This window comes from Aquarana catesbeiana, linkage group LG09 (assembly GCF_042186555.1).
Source record: "Aquarana catesbeiana isolate 2022-GZ linkage group LG09, ASM4218655v1, whole genome shotgun sequence".
Lineage (NCBI taxonomy): Eukaryota > Metazoa > Chordata > Amphibia > Anura > Ranidae > Aquarana > Aquarana catesbeiana.
Window position 1 is genome coordinate 170,012,195 of NC_133332.1, and position 15,365 is coordinate 170,027,559.

At 42.3% G+C, this 15,365-nt stretch overlaps 1 protein-coding gene across 2 annotated transcripts in view; it reads left to right on the plus strand.

The window, feature by feature from the left end:
* The window catches only part of SMARCA1 (SNF2 related chromatin remodeling ATPase 1), a 409,892-nt gene that overhangs the window by 150,812 nt on the left and 243,715 nt on the right, over positions 1–15,365 (plus strand). For both annotated transcript variants that reach the window (XM_073599403.1, XM_073599404.1), the window contains 2 exons: positions 1,964–2,116; positions 11,651–11,783. In XM_073599403.1, coding sequence (XP_073455504.1) covers positions 1,964–2,116; positions 11,651–11,783 — 286 coding nt within the window. The remainder of the gene's footprint in view (positions 1–1,963; positions 2,117–11,650; positions 11,784–15,365) is intronic.

The following is a 15,365-nucleotide window of genomic DNA, read 5'->3' on the forward strand; positions in this document are numbered from 1 at the left end:
TAGCAAATAAAAAAAGTTAAGGGCTATTTCCTGTGTAACCCCACCTCTTTCTATTATACCTACATTTTTGCTAGTTTCCTGGGAGTTCCTAGGTTGAATGCATCAGTTCTGCTGAGAAATAAATCTAATTATATTTTTACTAGACTTTTTTGTTTTATTTTATTTTTACTTTAGTCAAGATACTCGGTACACCACAGATATTTTTTCACTTATGCACCACTGCAGCTAAGAGAAGGCACCATCTTGCTGCAACTTCTGAAGCACTGACAGGAAGTTGAATTCTTTCCTTAGATTCCAGTCTGAGTTAACTGGTTTAGCCCCCTGTCCTGTGTTGGAGGTAATTCTGATGTCACACCATGTCATTATTGATTGAAATCCCTAGGGAAGATCCTTCCACAGTTGAAGTACCGTAAATGTCTGGAGCCTTGAGTTTTATTGTCACAGTTTATTACAAGCCTCAGAACTTGTTTCCTGCATAGGAATGATGTCTATACAAATGCATAGGGTGCTCTGGCTAAATGCGTGGGACATTAATGAGGCATCTAAGGAACAGCTGATTTGTCGCCCCTTTGAGATATGTTGTCTCTGTGGACCAGCACTTGACAAAGTCTTTGACAAAGCATGCACACAGATCCTCTGAGTCTAACTCTCACTCAGACCCGAGGTTCAGAAGCTAGAGATCTGCTAATACCTTTAGCAAGTCTACAGCATGAAGGTGCCCCCAAGAAAAAGCAGCCGGAATTCTCTTGAAGGACCCAACTCCTGCAGGGTTCCACAGATTGAAGCCTTACAGGTGGCTAGTGTTAGTAACTATCAGTCACCATCAAGCAAGGCTGACAAGATTAGATCCTTCCTGTGTACCCTCTGGGTTAGTGGATTCTTCTCTAAGGGTCACAGTACTCCCCTCTCCTTCCCATTGGGGAACTAGGGGGATAATGTTAGCTTGCCCCTTTTACATCACTTTTGCTTCTCTTGTTGACCCTTGTTCTTCCTTAGTCTCAGTTTTGCCAGTTGGGAGGCTGGACTTGAGGTGAGAAATGCAGGCAGTTTCTATTTGAATTTCTGAATTTGAATTTCTGAATCCCTGTGTCTCTCAATGCATGATAAAGAAAACAAGATTTTTGTTGTACCTACCATAAAATCTTTTTCTTCAAGTCCATTGGGGGACACAGGTCCCACCCCTCTGTGTTTCTAGGCCTTATGTAGAGCTTCTGAACAAAACTGAGTCATAATGGTTAGAGGTGGAGTTATACTAGGGAAGGTGTTTTTTTTCTCTGTTTGCCAGTGCCCAAACCTCCTGTAGGTGGCAAGTATAACTCCGGCTGTTTCAGAATTCCTTATTTCTTGTGTTCCTCAATGGACTTCAAGAGAAAGATTTTATGGTGAGAAGACATACAGGTGATGCTGGAGTTCTCAGTTTTACACAGACCTAGTTTATAAATATTCATGCACTAAGCAGACAAGGAACTCGATAATAAGTGTCCAAATGAAGCAATGTCTTGGTCAATTCTATCAATTTATCAATCTTATTTTAAGAGCAGATCGGAAAATGAATGGGAGTAGCTGTAGGTTGCAACTGACTTTTCAATATGATACTTTCCATAAGGCACAAAACCTTGTGGTTGTACTAGATGTCCATATTTCTCTTGGCATTTAAGTAAACCTTTCTGAAGTGTTTGTTGAAAAATCCTGGTGATTTTTGACAGAAAGATTTTGAAAATTTTAGGAGCAGAGTATCTTATATCTTATTAGTATGTTAAAGGTTCTTTGGTGAGGAGAAATTAAAATGACTATTTCAGACATTTTGAATCAAGGATCTATGTTAATAAATAACTGAAGGTCTTGAAAATATAATCATTATATGCAAAGATATTCTTTCAAGTTTCTAGGAATTATTGCACAAAATTAAACATGTGCAATGTTCAAGAACATAACTAATATGTTTATAATTATTTTATTACAGGAAGCCATAGAAAGATTTAATGCACCTAACAGCAGAAAATTCATTTTCATGCTGAGTACCCGTGCCGGAGGCCTTGGAATAAATTTGGCAACTGCTGATGTGGTGATTTTGTATGATTCAGACTGGAACCCTCAAGTCGATTTACAAGCAATGGTTAGGAAATACTTGCTTTTCTGGAATAACAAAGTTATTATATTTTAGTAAATGGCAATATATATTACTCTTTCAGGTTTGGTAATTTTGTGTTCAGCATCCAACATATGGAGAAATATTTGGACCATGATGCTCACACTGCTAGATTATACGGTGACAGGGTATTCAGATGACTAGTGTTACCTGGTTACTCCGAATGAGTGAAAGGGTTAATGGGGTGCACAAAATGTATCTGCTCTGTTGTAACTTGATATCTGGGAAACAGATACATAGGAAAACGCTATGATGCTCAATAAAGTAGCATTTTGTGTCTGTGCTGTGAGCCTTTATATTAATCACCCGTCTCTGTGCCTTAGAAACAACATGTTTTCTCTTGTTACCTGCAGCAACTTTTTAAATCTTAGGCAACAACACAGTTGTAGTTTGATTATCTATTTAAATTTAAACTTATCTCATAGCAGTACCTACTAAAAAGAAACTCCAACAAAAGCCCACTGATGTTAAAAATACTTTAACCATTTATAAACTTCTTCTTTATCAGGTGATCTTTCAGTTTTCAGGGATGTGACAGTTTGACTGACAATTACTTGAGCATACAACACAGGACCCAAATTCATTTTATTAAATTATTTTTTTAGAGACAGATAGAGTTGCTTTTAGTGGTCTATATGAAGACTGGGTTTTTAATGTTTACTATAAAAAGGAAAAAAACCCAAAACATTAAAAACAGAAAAAAAAAAATCCCTGATTCTTCTACCTTTTTAAAAAAACATATCAAATCAAAATACTAGAGAAGTATGACCCATTTTTGTAACGTAGACCCCAAGGTGATCTAATTTTTTGCCAATATTTTGTGGAAATGAAAAAAACATACTTGTATTGCGGTGGGTAAAACACAGAGCTTAGTAATGGTGTACTAGGTACAGCATATCATCTCATACGAAGAGGAAGCAAGAGGGGAAGAGGTTGATGTACAAGTCACATACAATGGCAGGATGGAGATGAGGGGATTAATAAAGATAAGATATATGGGGGGATATCCAGCAGCTGCTGTTGATTCATTAAGTAATTTCCCAATAATGGATTACTCTAATTTCCTCTCCCCCTCCTCTTCCTGCACTTTGAGAGGAAGGGGAGGTATCAACAATGTAAATAGTAGTGTGTTTATATTTCTGATTGCTGTGATTAGTCAGCACTAGGTATTGACCGATTATCGGTAAGGCCTATTATTGCATGTTGATATCAGCATTTTTTGAAACATTGGTATCAGTCGCAAACTATAATGGTCTCCGCGGGACACGCACACAACGTCATTACGCCTCCGCGCACTGGGCCTAATGCTCTGAGTCTGACAGGCCTCCCTCGCCTCGGCACGTCGGACAGCCAGCAGCCAGCCACCCACCCACAGTAAGGTGCCAGGCCACTGAGGCTGGCCAGCCAGCCAGCAGCCACCCACCCACAGCAAAGTGCCAGCCAGCAGCCACCCACCCACAGCAGGGTGCCAGCCAGCACCCACCCACGCAGCCACCCACAGCAGGGTGCCATCCAGCCACAACAGGGTGCTAGCCAACAAGCCATCCACAGCAGGGTGCCAGGCCAGACAGCAAGCCAGCCACAGCAGGGTGCCAGGCCAGACAGCCACAGCAGGGTGCCAGCTAGCCATCCACATCAGGGTGCCAGCCAGCAAGCCCATCCACAGCAGGGTGCCAGCCAGCAAGCCAGCCACAGCAGGGTGCCAGCAAGCCAGCCACAGCAGTGTGCCAGCCAGCAAGCCACCCACAGTAGGGTGCCAGGCCAGCCACAGCAGGGTGCCAGCCAGCAAGCCCACCCACAGCAGGATGCCAGCCAGCAAGCCAGCCACAGCAGGGAGCCAGCCAGCCACAGCAGGGTGCCAGTCAGCCACCCACATCAGGGTGCCAGCCAGCAAGCCCCCCACCCACATCAGGGTGCCAGCCAACCACCCACATCAGGGTGCCAGCCAGCAAGCCAGTCTTAGCAGGGTGCCAGCCAGCAAGCGACCCACAGCAGAGTGCCAGGCCAGCCAGCAAGAAAGCCACAGCAGGGTGTCAGGCCAGCCAGCCACAGCAGGGTGTCAGGCCAGCCAGCCACAGCAGGGTGCCAGCCAGCAAGCCCACCCACAGAAGGGTGCCTGCCATTTGTAACCTTACTCTTTCAAATTCCAATGCAAATGGATGCAGAGAGAAAAAGTAAAAGTGTGGTCTGGGACTATTTTTCGTCTTAACCATCTCCAAGAAAAGCAGCAGTGTGCAACACATGCACAAACAATGTGAGCATGGGATCAACAACTAAAATACGTCAAATCTTTGGGCCCATCTAAGAGTTCATCGTGTTAATTATATAATGAAGCACAGAGAAAACAACCTGAATCACAAAGTGAAATCCCACAATCCCACCAAACAACAATAAAAATAATGTTTAAGAAAAAAGCTAAGTGGCTAAATTCGGATGGAAGATCCCAATAGCTGGACAAAGCAATCACAGAGATTATAGTTACGAATAACCATCCATTTACAATGGTGTATGACTCTGGATTTCAGCGGTTGATGTCCATAGCTGAGACAAGGTACCCACTGAGGAGTGAAAAGTATTATCAAACCGAAATGCTGGGAAAGATTCTCCAAAAGGTAGTTGAGAAAGTAAAGGCTATGCTTCAACAAGAGAATGATGGCAAATCGCTCTCATTCGCGACTGACTGCTGGTCATTATCGACAGAGTCACTAATGAGTCTTACATGCTACTTCATTGACAGCGGATGGACAAAAAGGCAATTGGTGTTGAATACAAAGGTGAAGCAAGGATCCCACACTGCTGAGTACATTAGAGAAATGTTTCTTGGCATGCTTCAAGACTGGGAAATAAACAAAGCCGAGTGATGCTTGTGCTTCGTGACAGCGGCGCAAACATGGTAAAAGGAATGAGGCTTGCTGAAGTGTCAGACCTCAGTTGCATGGCACACACCCTGCAACTTGAGGTAAATGAGGGTCTGTCAAGCCAGAGAGCTTTGACAGATATAATTGGCTTGCTGAAGAGGTGTGCAGGCCATTTCCACCATTCAGTCCTTGCCAAGCAGCGACTGAGGTGCATTCAGGCAGACCTTGGCCTACCCAAAAACAGCCCAATTCAGGCTGTTCCAACACGTTGGAATTCAACACTTCACTTGCTGCAAAGAATGCTGGAACAGAAGTGAGCTCTGAACATCTATTCAGGTGAACATGGAGGATATAGTTTTCCTACTGCTGATCAGTGGGACATTGTAGCCAATGTCATTGAGACCCTCCTCCCCATAGAGGAAGTGACACTAGAGATGAGTCATTACGACTCATCTGTGTCATCTGTCATCCCATGTGTGAGAGTGCTGAAGATGCTTCTTCAAGAGAATGAAGGACCCAACACACATGGCATTAAAACATTCAGGCAGGTCATGAGGGACAGCCTCACCAAACGCTTTGAGAAGCATGAAGAGAATAAAAATGTTGTGCTGGCATGTCTTTTGGCTTCTTGATGCAAGAATCATGCTTTCTTCTCTGATAATGTATTGGCCAAGGCAAAACAATGGCTGACAGAAGATAAACATGAGCTGCTGGAGGTTCCTGCAGAAAGGTCAAGTTTGGAAGAGAATCTTCATCGTGGTCGAATAAAGGCCATGTTCAGCGTGTTATTGGGGCCTCATGCGGAGGATTCTTCAATAATCAGCCTGGATGATGAACTTCATCTCTATTTGAAGGAACCAGTAATTGACAGAAGAAGTGGTGATCCTCTTCAGTGGTGGAAAGAAAATGAGTCACGCTACAAAAGACTTGCCTCCCATGCTAGAAGGTACCTTTCTGCTCTTCCTTCATCTGTACCAAGTGAGCGTGTTTTCAGTGAAGTGGCAGCAATTTATGAAAAAAAACAGAACCTGTTTAACAGGTGAACATGCTGAAATGTTATGCTTTTTGCACTATAATATTGTTCTACTTAACTGAGAGTATTGAAGAAAGTTAAGTGTCAGTGTGTCCTGTCCACTGTCTAGCTTTTTGCACTGCAGTTGTGATTTAAATGTAATCAGTGCAGTGCAATGCACTAGTAACAGTTATACTTTTCCTGTTTTGGGAAGCCATTTAAGAAGTTATTGTTTTTCAAGCACTTTATTTTTCCCAGTTGTTTACTTTTAGACCTCATTCATCACACCATGGTGCACTGCAGACAGAGATGTCAGTTTTTAAATCTGTATGTGTTTTTCTCTGATCAGTTTTCATGTGAAGAACGAGCCCTTATGTTTAATTTTAATAAACATTAACTTGTTCAGTTTATACCAGATTTGTGCAAAAAAAATTGGTGTTATTTTTGAAAAGTTTAAATGTACAAAATATCGGCAAATAATATCAGCTATCAGCAGGAGAGGTGGCTGAAATATCGGTATTGTATCAGCACCGAAAAAACGATATTGGTCGATCCATAGTCATCACTGCAAACACATGGTACAGATCCATATGGATTGGCTCTGTACACTGTGTCTGTGACCAGACCTTCTAATGTGTGGCTTTGTATAGAGAGGTGGCTGAAATATCGGTATCGTATCAGCACCAAAAAAACGATATCGGTCGATCCATAGTCAGCACTCCAAACACGTGGTACAGATCCATTTGGATTGGCTCTGTACACTGTGTCTGTGACCAGACCTTCTAATGTGTGGCTTTGTATAGATTTATGCACTGAAAATAAATTAAATACAGAAACCAGGGAGTGCAGTGGATTTGTTTGCATGGCAGATTGGAGCCTTCCAGTCTCCTGCACCTGGCTCACAGGACATGCACCTGTTTATACACACATGGAAGGGATAGAAAATTTAGGTTACAGGAATTGGCAATATATACTGTATATTGTCCATTCCCTTAACCTATTTTTCCCCCTCTCAGAAAAATGTAGAATACGCATACATACTCCTCCCCTTAAGTCACTATACTTCACACTTTATATCTCATGTTTACATGGGTTATGTAATATCTCACTACGAACCTTAAACTACATCTGCTTCATTTTTGGTAGTGTAGTGTACCATAATGCATGATAGTGCGCTATTGTGTGTTGTGGAGATGTGTTTGGGTGCCATCCAAAATTAATGGCACCGCAGTACCCCAACATGTTTTATGTGCATACCATGTGAGTTACTGCAGGGCAGTGGTGTGAATGGGTTGTTATTAAATCATAGTTCAGTTTAAACAGGAACAAGTTTCTGAAATTAAAAAAGTTAGAGGATAAGAAGCGGGACTTTGCGTGAGGCATGTTGGTGGATGTGTTAATTCAATAATATATGCTATGATACGATGTCAGGGGTAGGTCCTATACATAATTATATCCATAGAGAGTTTAACAGGGTAATAATGGTATAAAAGTTTAATAACATAGATCCTAGAACCAAATACAATCATGAATAGAAACATCATAGGCCACAATTGAGCATGTTATAAACAGTATATTGAAAGGCATAATTCAAATACTAATTGTACAGTTGCAAGAGGGAATACATAATACAGTAAATAGATATGTGCATCAATAGTTATTAACTCCACGCATTTCTTGGCTTGTAACCAATCATCAGGAGTCCGATGCAATTTAGCTGCATTGAAACAATGAAACATCTGTTAGGCCCCTTTCACACGGGACGGATCCGTGTTGATCCGCCCCGTGTTTATCCGCTGCTCAGCGGGGATCGCTCCGCTTTCCCCAGCTGAGCAGGCAGATGACAGGGCGGGACCCGCACACTGTGCAGGGACCGCCCTGTCAGATCTCCGCTCTCCCCTATGGGGGATCGGAGGAACACGGACCGTCTGTCCGTGTTCCTCCGATCCGCTCTGCAGACGGATAGAAAAATAGGATTTTCTTCCGTCCGCAGAATCGGACGAGAGTGGAGGCGGACGACATCGGGTGTTAGCGGATGTACATCCGCTGACACCCGCTATCCCATAGGGATGCATGTATGTCCGTATTTCATCCGAAAACGGATGGATGAAATACGGACATACTGTCCGCATGTGTGAAAGGGGCCTTAGTCTACGGACAGATATGTAGAGAAAAGATACAATGGAAATGTGAATTTCAATAATACTCACAAGTAGTGCATTGGTCAGTAGTGACCTATATACTAGAATGCAACATTAGTCTGGGTCTACAAAGTCTCCCCCGGGGTTGAGGCAGAGAGCATGCCCCAAGAAACCGTCGGCCACAGCTGTCAAATTGACCAAAGTACCCATAAGGGCCGCCAGGCAGGGACAAACAACAAGGCCACAAAACACTGGAATGACTGTGGAGAAAATGAGAGGAGGTTTGTGAGCTTGGGACGGAATGTGAAAGGTTGAAAGTGAATAGGAAGGGTGAAAACGTGGACAGAAAACCAAGAGGTGAGTGAGTGTGTGTGTGTAGAGAGGAGCCAGAAAACAAAAGAGGAGTGTTAAAGTATAAGTAAGATAGAGTGTATGTGCGACTAAGAGGCCACTGCTGTTGTCGATAGACCAGAGTGGAGGTGTACAGGAGAGTTACCTGTATAGTGAAAGTGCCGGGCCAGGCCAGATGCCCCAAATCCGTAGCGAGACCTCAAAGCACCCGGCCAAAGACCGCCGTTAAATGCCGCGGGCCGGGGGTGTGCTCACGCCAACGTCATGTGCGGGCGTGATGACGCGACGGGGGGGAGGGGGGAGCTCACACACCTCCTCTCATTTTCTCCACAGTCCTTCCAGTGTTTTGTGGCCTCGTTGTTTGTCCCTGCCTGGCGGCCCTTATAGGTACTTTGGTCAATTTGGTAGCTGTGGCCGACGGTTTCTTGGGGCGTGCTCTCTGCCTCAACCCCGGGGGAGACTTTGTAGACCCAGACCAATGTTGCATTCTAGTATATAGGTCACTACTGACCAATGCACTACTTGTGAGTATTATTGAAATTCACATTTCCATTGCATCTTTTCTCTACATTGTCATTGTTTCAATGCAGCTAAATTGCATCGGACTCCTGATGATTGGTTACAAGCCAAGAAACGCGTTGAGTTAATAACTATTGATGCACATATCTATTTACTGTATTATGTATTCCCTCTTGCAACTGTACAGTTAGTATTTGAATTATGCCTTTCAATATACTGTTTATAACATGCTCAATTGTGGCCTATGATGTTTCTATTCATGATTGTATTTGGTTCTAGGATCTATGTTATTAAACTTTTATACCATTATTACCCTGTTAAACTCTCTATGGATATAATTATGTATAGGACCTACCCCTAACATCGTATCATAGCATATATTATTGAATTAACACATCCACCAACATGCCTCACGCAAAGTCCCGCTTCTATCCTCTAACTTTTTATGTACCTATTGGGATGGAGGCATGTCGGTGCATTCCTTTAAAATTATGTGGACAGGTCACAACCCCATTTTTTGATAAGTTTCTGAAATTGTTGAGCTTAGACCTCCACACATGATGTTCCTAGTTTGGATAATATTCAGCAGGTGATTATAAACATGAAGTAAGTGAATAATATACTAAAGTAAAATATATGATGGCTGTTGCTTATGCATTTTACTTTAACCCAGTGTTTCTCAAACTTTTTTGCCTTGCAGTGCACCAAAAAAAGAGATTGCGTTTTTATATATGTTACTGTTTTAACTTTTGCAACATTAATTTTCCATTTAATTTTTTGATATGTTCAAGGATCCAAAACGCTAGCAATTTAAAAAACTCCCAGGGCACACCTGCAAATCTCACGCAGCACACAGTTTGAGAATCACTGCTGTAACCTGAATTGCATATTAAGGAGAATGCCTCTTTTGCAAAGAAAAATGATAAATGAACCTATATTGAAAAATGTGCATTCATTCTGTCCTGGCCTTCAATTACTGAGCTACAGGAGGTATCAATTGACTACAAGTGTGCTGACATCACCACACTTGTGCTTCGTTGAGATCTACAGTACCCCTGCCGTGGTGACAGATAGGACCTGTAGTTTTATTGTTCTCAGCCCTCTGTGAATGAATGACGTGGTTGTGCAGGCTGAGCCACACATATCCAGCAGATAGAAGAACCCCTGGATTCTGTAAGTCGGACTCTTTGAGGATGGGGGCTGTCGACTCTGAACATGTTCCATGTTACACCCTAGAGATACGGGTGTACAATGAAACATGGTCTGAAAGATTTAGCTTTTAGTTGCCTCAGTCATAGTCAGGATACAACATGAAATGAAAAGAAAAATGTAATATCAATAATGTTACAAATTCAAGTAGGCAACTGTGACATTTGGGGGGTCTGGATCACCAGCCAGCCATGTTGGTAAAAGCAAAACAGTCTTTGTTTCTTCAAAACAGGCAAAACAAAGTAGCTTTCTTCAGCATAAACAAAACAAACAGTCCATATACGTGTGGGACAAAGTCAAAGATACAGCTTACTGCTGGTGTTCCATGGGGAAATGCCTCCTGTTAAAAAATGCTTCCGATGGGTCTGCGCATGCGCAGTACAAAATGTCGCTCCAGCTGATATGTTGATCAGCTGGCGTGATGTCATCGCATGCACAGATCGTCTGAGGCATTTTTTGACGGGAGACAGTATTTAATGGACAGTTATGAAAGCTATGCAAACAGCGGAGGGAGAACGTACTTGTCAGATTGTGCCTCTCTGTTGTGGGGTGGGTTTTCCATGTGCTGAAGGGCGGGTTTTGTCAGTGTTACAGAGCGGCTTTGGTGTGTTGAACAGCGGGTTTTGGCTGTGTCTAAGGGCGTGTTGCAACACACACACACAACCCACCCTTCAACACACCCGCAACAATGAGGCTCAATCTAACAACTACATTCCCCCGCTGTTTGCATAGCGTTGGCTAATGCCTCTGACGATCTGTGCATGCGACGTGTTGACATCATGCCAACTGATCAACATATCAGCTGGAGTGACGTTTGGTACTGCGAATGCGCAGAACCATCTGGCTCATTTTTCAACGGGAGGCATTTCTTGATAGAACACTGGCATAAACCCTGTCCCATAACAAGGTTTAAAGTCCCCACCTGCTCCAGGGGTCCAAAGACAATGTCACCACACTCAGTAGCGCTCAGCTACTCAGCTGCTTTTCCCACACGTGTCCTGCTCCACACCACACCTCATGGACACCTGCTGACTGCTTCCTGCCCTTTTCAACCCTCTCTTACAGGTGGGTTAAACCCGGCAGGACCACAGTACCCGTAGTCAGGATTAGAGGCTCTTTCCCACCCAAAATCTCTCCAAACCTCTGAATTCCAGGCCAAATATCAGGACTTAACAATCCTGAGAAAACTGTTTCCCTCTCTACTAAATCATTCGATCCCTGAGTACTTCAGTGCTTCTTTTCATGCCTTAGTTGGACTACAACCCAAATGACAGGGACACATACCTTCTATTCAAAGTAGTTCTTCTCATTTTTAGTGTATTTTATTTTTTTGCACTGTAATGCCGTATACATTTATATAAAGCATGTAGGCTTTTAATGCTTAACCAATTCAGTGTTATTTTAACATTAGGATCGAGCACATCGCATAGGTCAAACAAAAACTGTTCGTGTATTCCGTCTTATTACTGACAATACAGTGGAAGAACGGATTGTGGAAAGAGCTGAGATGAAATTGAGACTGGACTCCATAGTCATACAACAAGGTATTGCATGATTAAAGATGAATTCCTGGTATAAACATTTTATACATTCAGTAGTTACATTGTTTAAGCTTGGACTAATGTAACTATGTATATAACATACCTGACCAATACCCCTGGAAACCTGAAATCATTGAAGTAGACACTGCTATCCTAGTGATCTCCACTTTCTTCCAGGTCCCGAGCCAAGCAGCTTCTCTACTGCATTCCATACACAGGAGGTTGGCATAGGCACGGGTGCCATTCAATGAATGCTTTGCATTTTCTGAATGAATGCAAAGCATTCTCTGATTGGACACAGTGGAGAACATGACATCACCACCCTGACCCTCCCCCTCATCAAATCAGTGAATGGTTTGCATTCATTTAGAAAATGCAAAGCATTCTCTAAATGGCACCCATGCCAAGTAACCTCATGTGTTCAGAATGCTGCAGGGCAGCTGCTCGGCGTAGGACCTGGAATCAAGTAAAGATAACTGGGATAGCCATGTCTTCTTCAGGGATTTCCAGCTTTCAGGACCATCGGCCAGGTATAGTATATGCATAATTACATTGGTCCAAACTGGACCAATTTAAGCATGTAAAAAAAACCTAGATGTTTGCCATACCAATGGTTCTGTGTTTGCTTCAGACTGGTGAAAAAAAAAAATAGCCTTTCTCCTCATTGGCTGATTATTTATTTATGATTATGTCACTATCAATACCATAAACATAGCACACATAACACACAATAGCTTACTTGCTTTTTTGTTTGCCTTCACTGCCTCTTTAATCTCACAAAAAATGGGATAGACATAGGTCTGTGCTGCAGCTTGGTTAAGCGGGTGAAAGTCTGTTGACATCACAAATCAAACAACTAGCAGCTCAAGCTCTTTAAAGCAAAATTCTAACACAGGTTGTGTTTTTACACATTTCAGTTACTTTGCAAGGCCGAGTAAGCAATGCCTGTTATACTGCATGGTCTGTTTAAAGGCAAATGCATGTCTGCTGGTCTGGCAAACATTTCTAGAGTATTAATATTTTTTGCTTTCAGCCATACTGCAGTATATGAAGAACTGGATGCTTAAAAGACAATGATTGCCAAAAGACAAACCTTTATTCTTGGATGCTGCTTTGTCATAATTAATTTTCTCAGTCCAGTCCAGCAAGTTAATATGAAATATGATAATGAAGCTTCAAAACTAGAAGTGTATTATTAGCACAACCAGGGATGTAGATCATCTGTATTGCTTATAGTTGGTATTGGTGAACTTGAGGTGCCTAGCATGTGCAAATTACTAATATGAGACAATGCAGTTTTGAAACAGGGAATGCATTTGTTATGGTTTCAGAACAGTCTGATTAAAGCGGTATTAATCCCAAAACCAAAAATATAATATATTGCAGCTTACCAATCCTTAAATTTGCTGGTTGCATTAGTTTTCTTTTTTTTTAGGCTTTTTCCATTCCGTTTTTACCTTATGATCTGGCCAGTAACACACCTCCTGTATTTAAATGCCCCTACTCTGGACGAAGGAGAACAGGGGCACCTTTGGACAGCAGCATTCTCAATCTGTGGTGGTGGTGGCGGGGGGTGTTGTACTAGCAGATTTGGATACAGTAGCAAATTGAAGCCAGTTTCCAGCTCACTCTGCAGTTACACAAGAAGTTACCTCAACAGTTTTTTTTTACTTTTGGATAAGGGTTTTACATGAATAAATAAAAGCAGATCATTGTAAGCACACATGTCAGTGTTAAATGGTTTGTCTCAACAACACTCTTAAAGTGTTTGTAAACAATCACCTTGTAAAACAACCCATTCAGTTTAAAATAGAAATGAAAGGCAAAACATTTTTGTATAGATCTAAAAAAACATCATAAATACCCTTTTTCCCTTTTTTATAAGCGATCACATTCCCTCTGTTCTCAGCTGCATAAGAGCTGAGGGGAGAAGAAGCAGCAGCACAACAAGCTTGCCAGTAAATGGCTGTGCAGCAGGGTGGTGTCAGGACAAGTTAGATCATTGGAGGACAGTACACTGAGTTCCCAGCAAAGCTAGAGAACTGACCTCGGTGTGCTTTCCTGCTTAGTATGGTCAGTTTTTAATAGAAAAACAAAGGGACTGGCAAGAACACCAGAGATTTCACACAAAGGAAGCAATACAAAGAGAACAGGATACTTTCTCATACAAGTACATGGTACAGCAGGCACATATCAGGAATATGAAGTGTAGTGGTAACAAACGCTTTAACTTTTACATTTGCGGGAGAGCTTGTTCTGTTGAAAAACAACAAACTTACTTGCCAGGTCACCAGGTGAAAATAAAAGAAAGCCTAAAAAAAACGAATGCAGCTATAACGAGAAAAATAAAGAGGGGGGGATTGGGACTTTAAATGAGGTGCACTTCTAATAATTGGTAAGGTAACCCATATAAGCAAAATAATGATAAGTAAACCATAAGGAAAGAAAACATATTGAAAACAGGTACTTTAATTTGATAGCCCCAAATGGCAGAATGTAAAACATGGTAGTACGTAGAGATGATAATCCATATGATGAAGCATTTACATCGCAAGTAGATGGAATCATAACGCATGAACATACAGTTATAAAATTCAAAGCTGATTGCATAAAAGATCTTAAAGGAGAAGTATGGGAATTCTGTTTTTTGCAGAGTAATACTTAGCTAGGTGGATGCAGCATCGGTCTGATGCTGCATCTGTCCCCTGGCTACTCTTCACTGAGATCCGAGCCACAGGAACACTGCCGGTGGCTCAGTTCTCACTGCTCCCCGAGCGGAGAGCTGCTGACTGACAATCAGCAGTTTTCCTGCTCTGCTCCTCCACGCTCGTTGAAGCGCTGAGCTGTGGAGGGGCGGGAGCGGCTGTCTCAGCGGCACGCTGATAGGCTGAGACTGCCATCAATCAAGGCACCAGGAGGATCCAGACTTCCAGAGTCGGGATGATGCGGTGTCTGGACTGATTCCAGTGACGTCAGCAGAAAGCAGACTTCAGACCGCTCTCTGCTCAAAACGAATTGCACTCCTGTGGAGAAGTCCAGCCGAATGAGCTCAGGCTGGACTTCTCCTTTAATGAATATAAAATGGTATAAATAAATGTTCATATAAGAGCCAACACATCTAAGAATTCATAAGCTGCAATATAATAAATAATTGGGTTTAATACCACTTTAAGCATGAATACTGGAGAGAATCTTTCTTAAAAATAAACATGAATGACATGGGAGAAGACTGTTAAGTTGCTGTCAGTAGCACAGCCAAAAAAACATCTGATTGATCAAAACAAAAAGTGGAGTTAAGTTCCAGGATAATCAAATATTGTGTGAATACATTACAAGGGGCATGTGTATTCTTACTTGAATCTTGGTAAGTGTGTATTTCTTCATATCTCTGCAGTAATCCATTCTGAAACTTTGCGTTTGTGCTTTCTGTAATAAAGGTCAGTTGCTACTGCTCTCTCTCCTTGTGCAGTTTGACTGGTCTTGTATCCGCCCCCCTCCTCTAGTTTTCTATTGACAGCCTGTAGTGGGTGGGCCTGCTGGGTTTCTCCCACAGCTCTGCTCCCTCTACAAGCAGCACAGTAATGA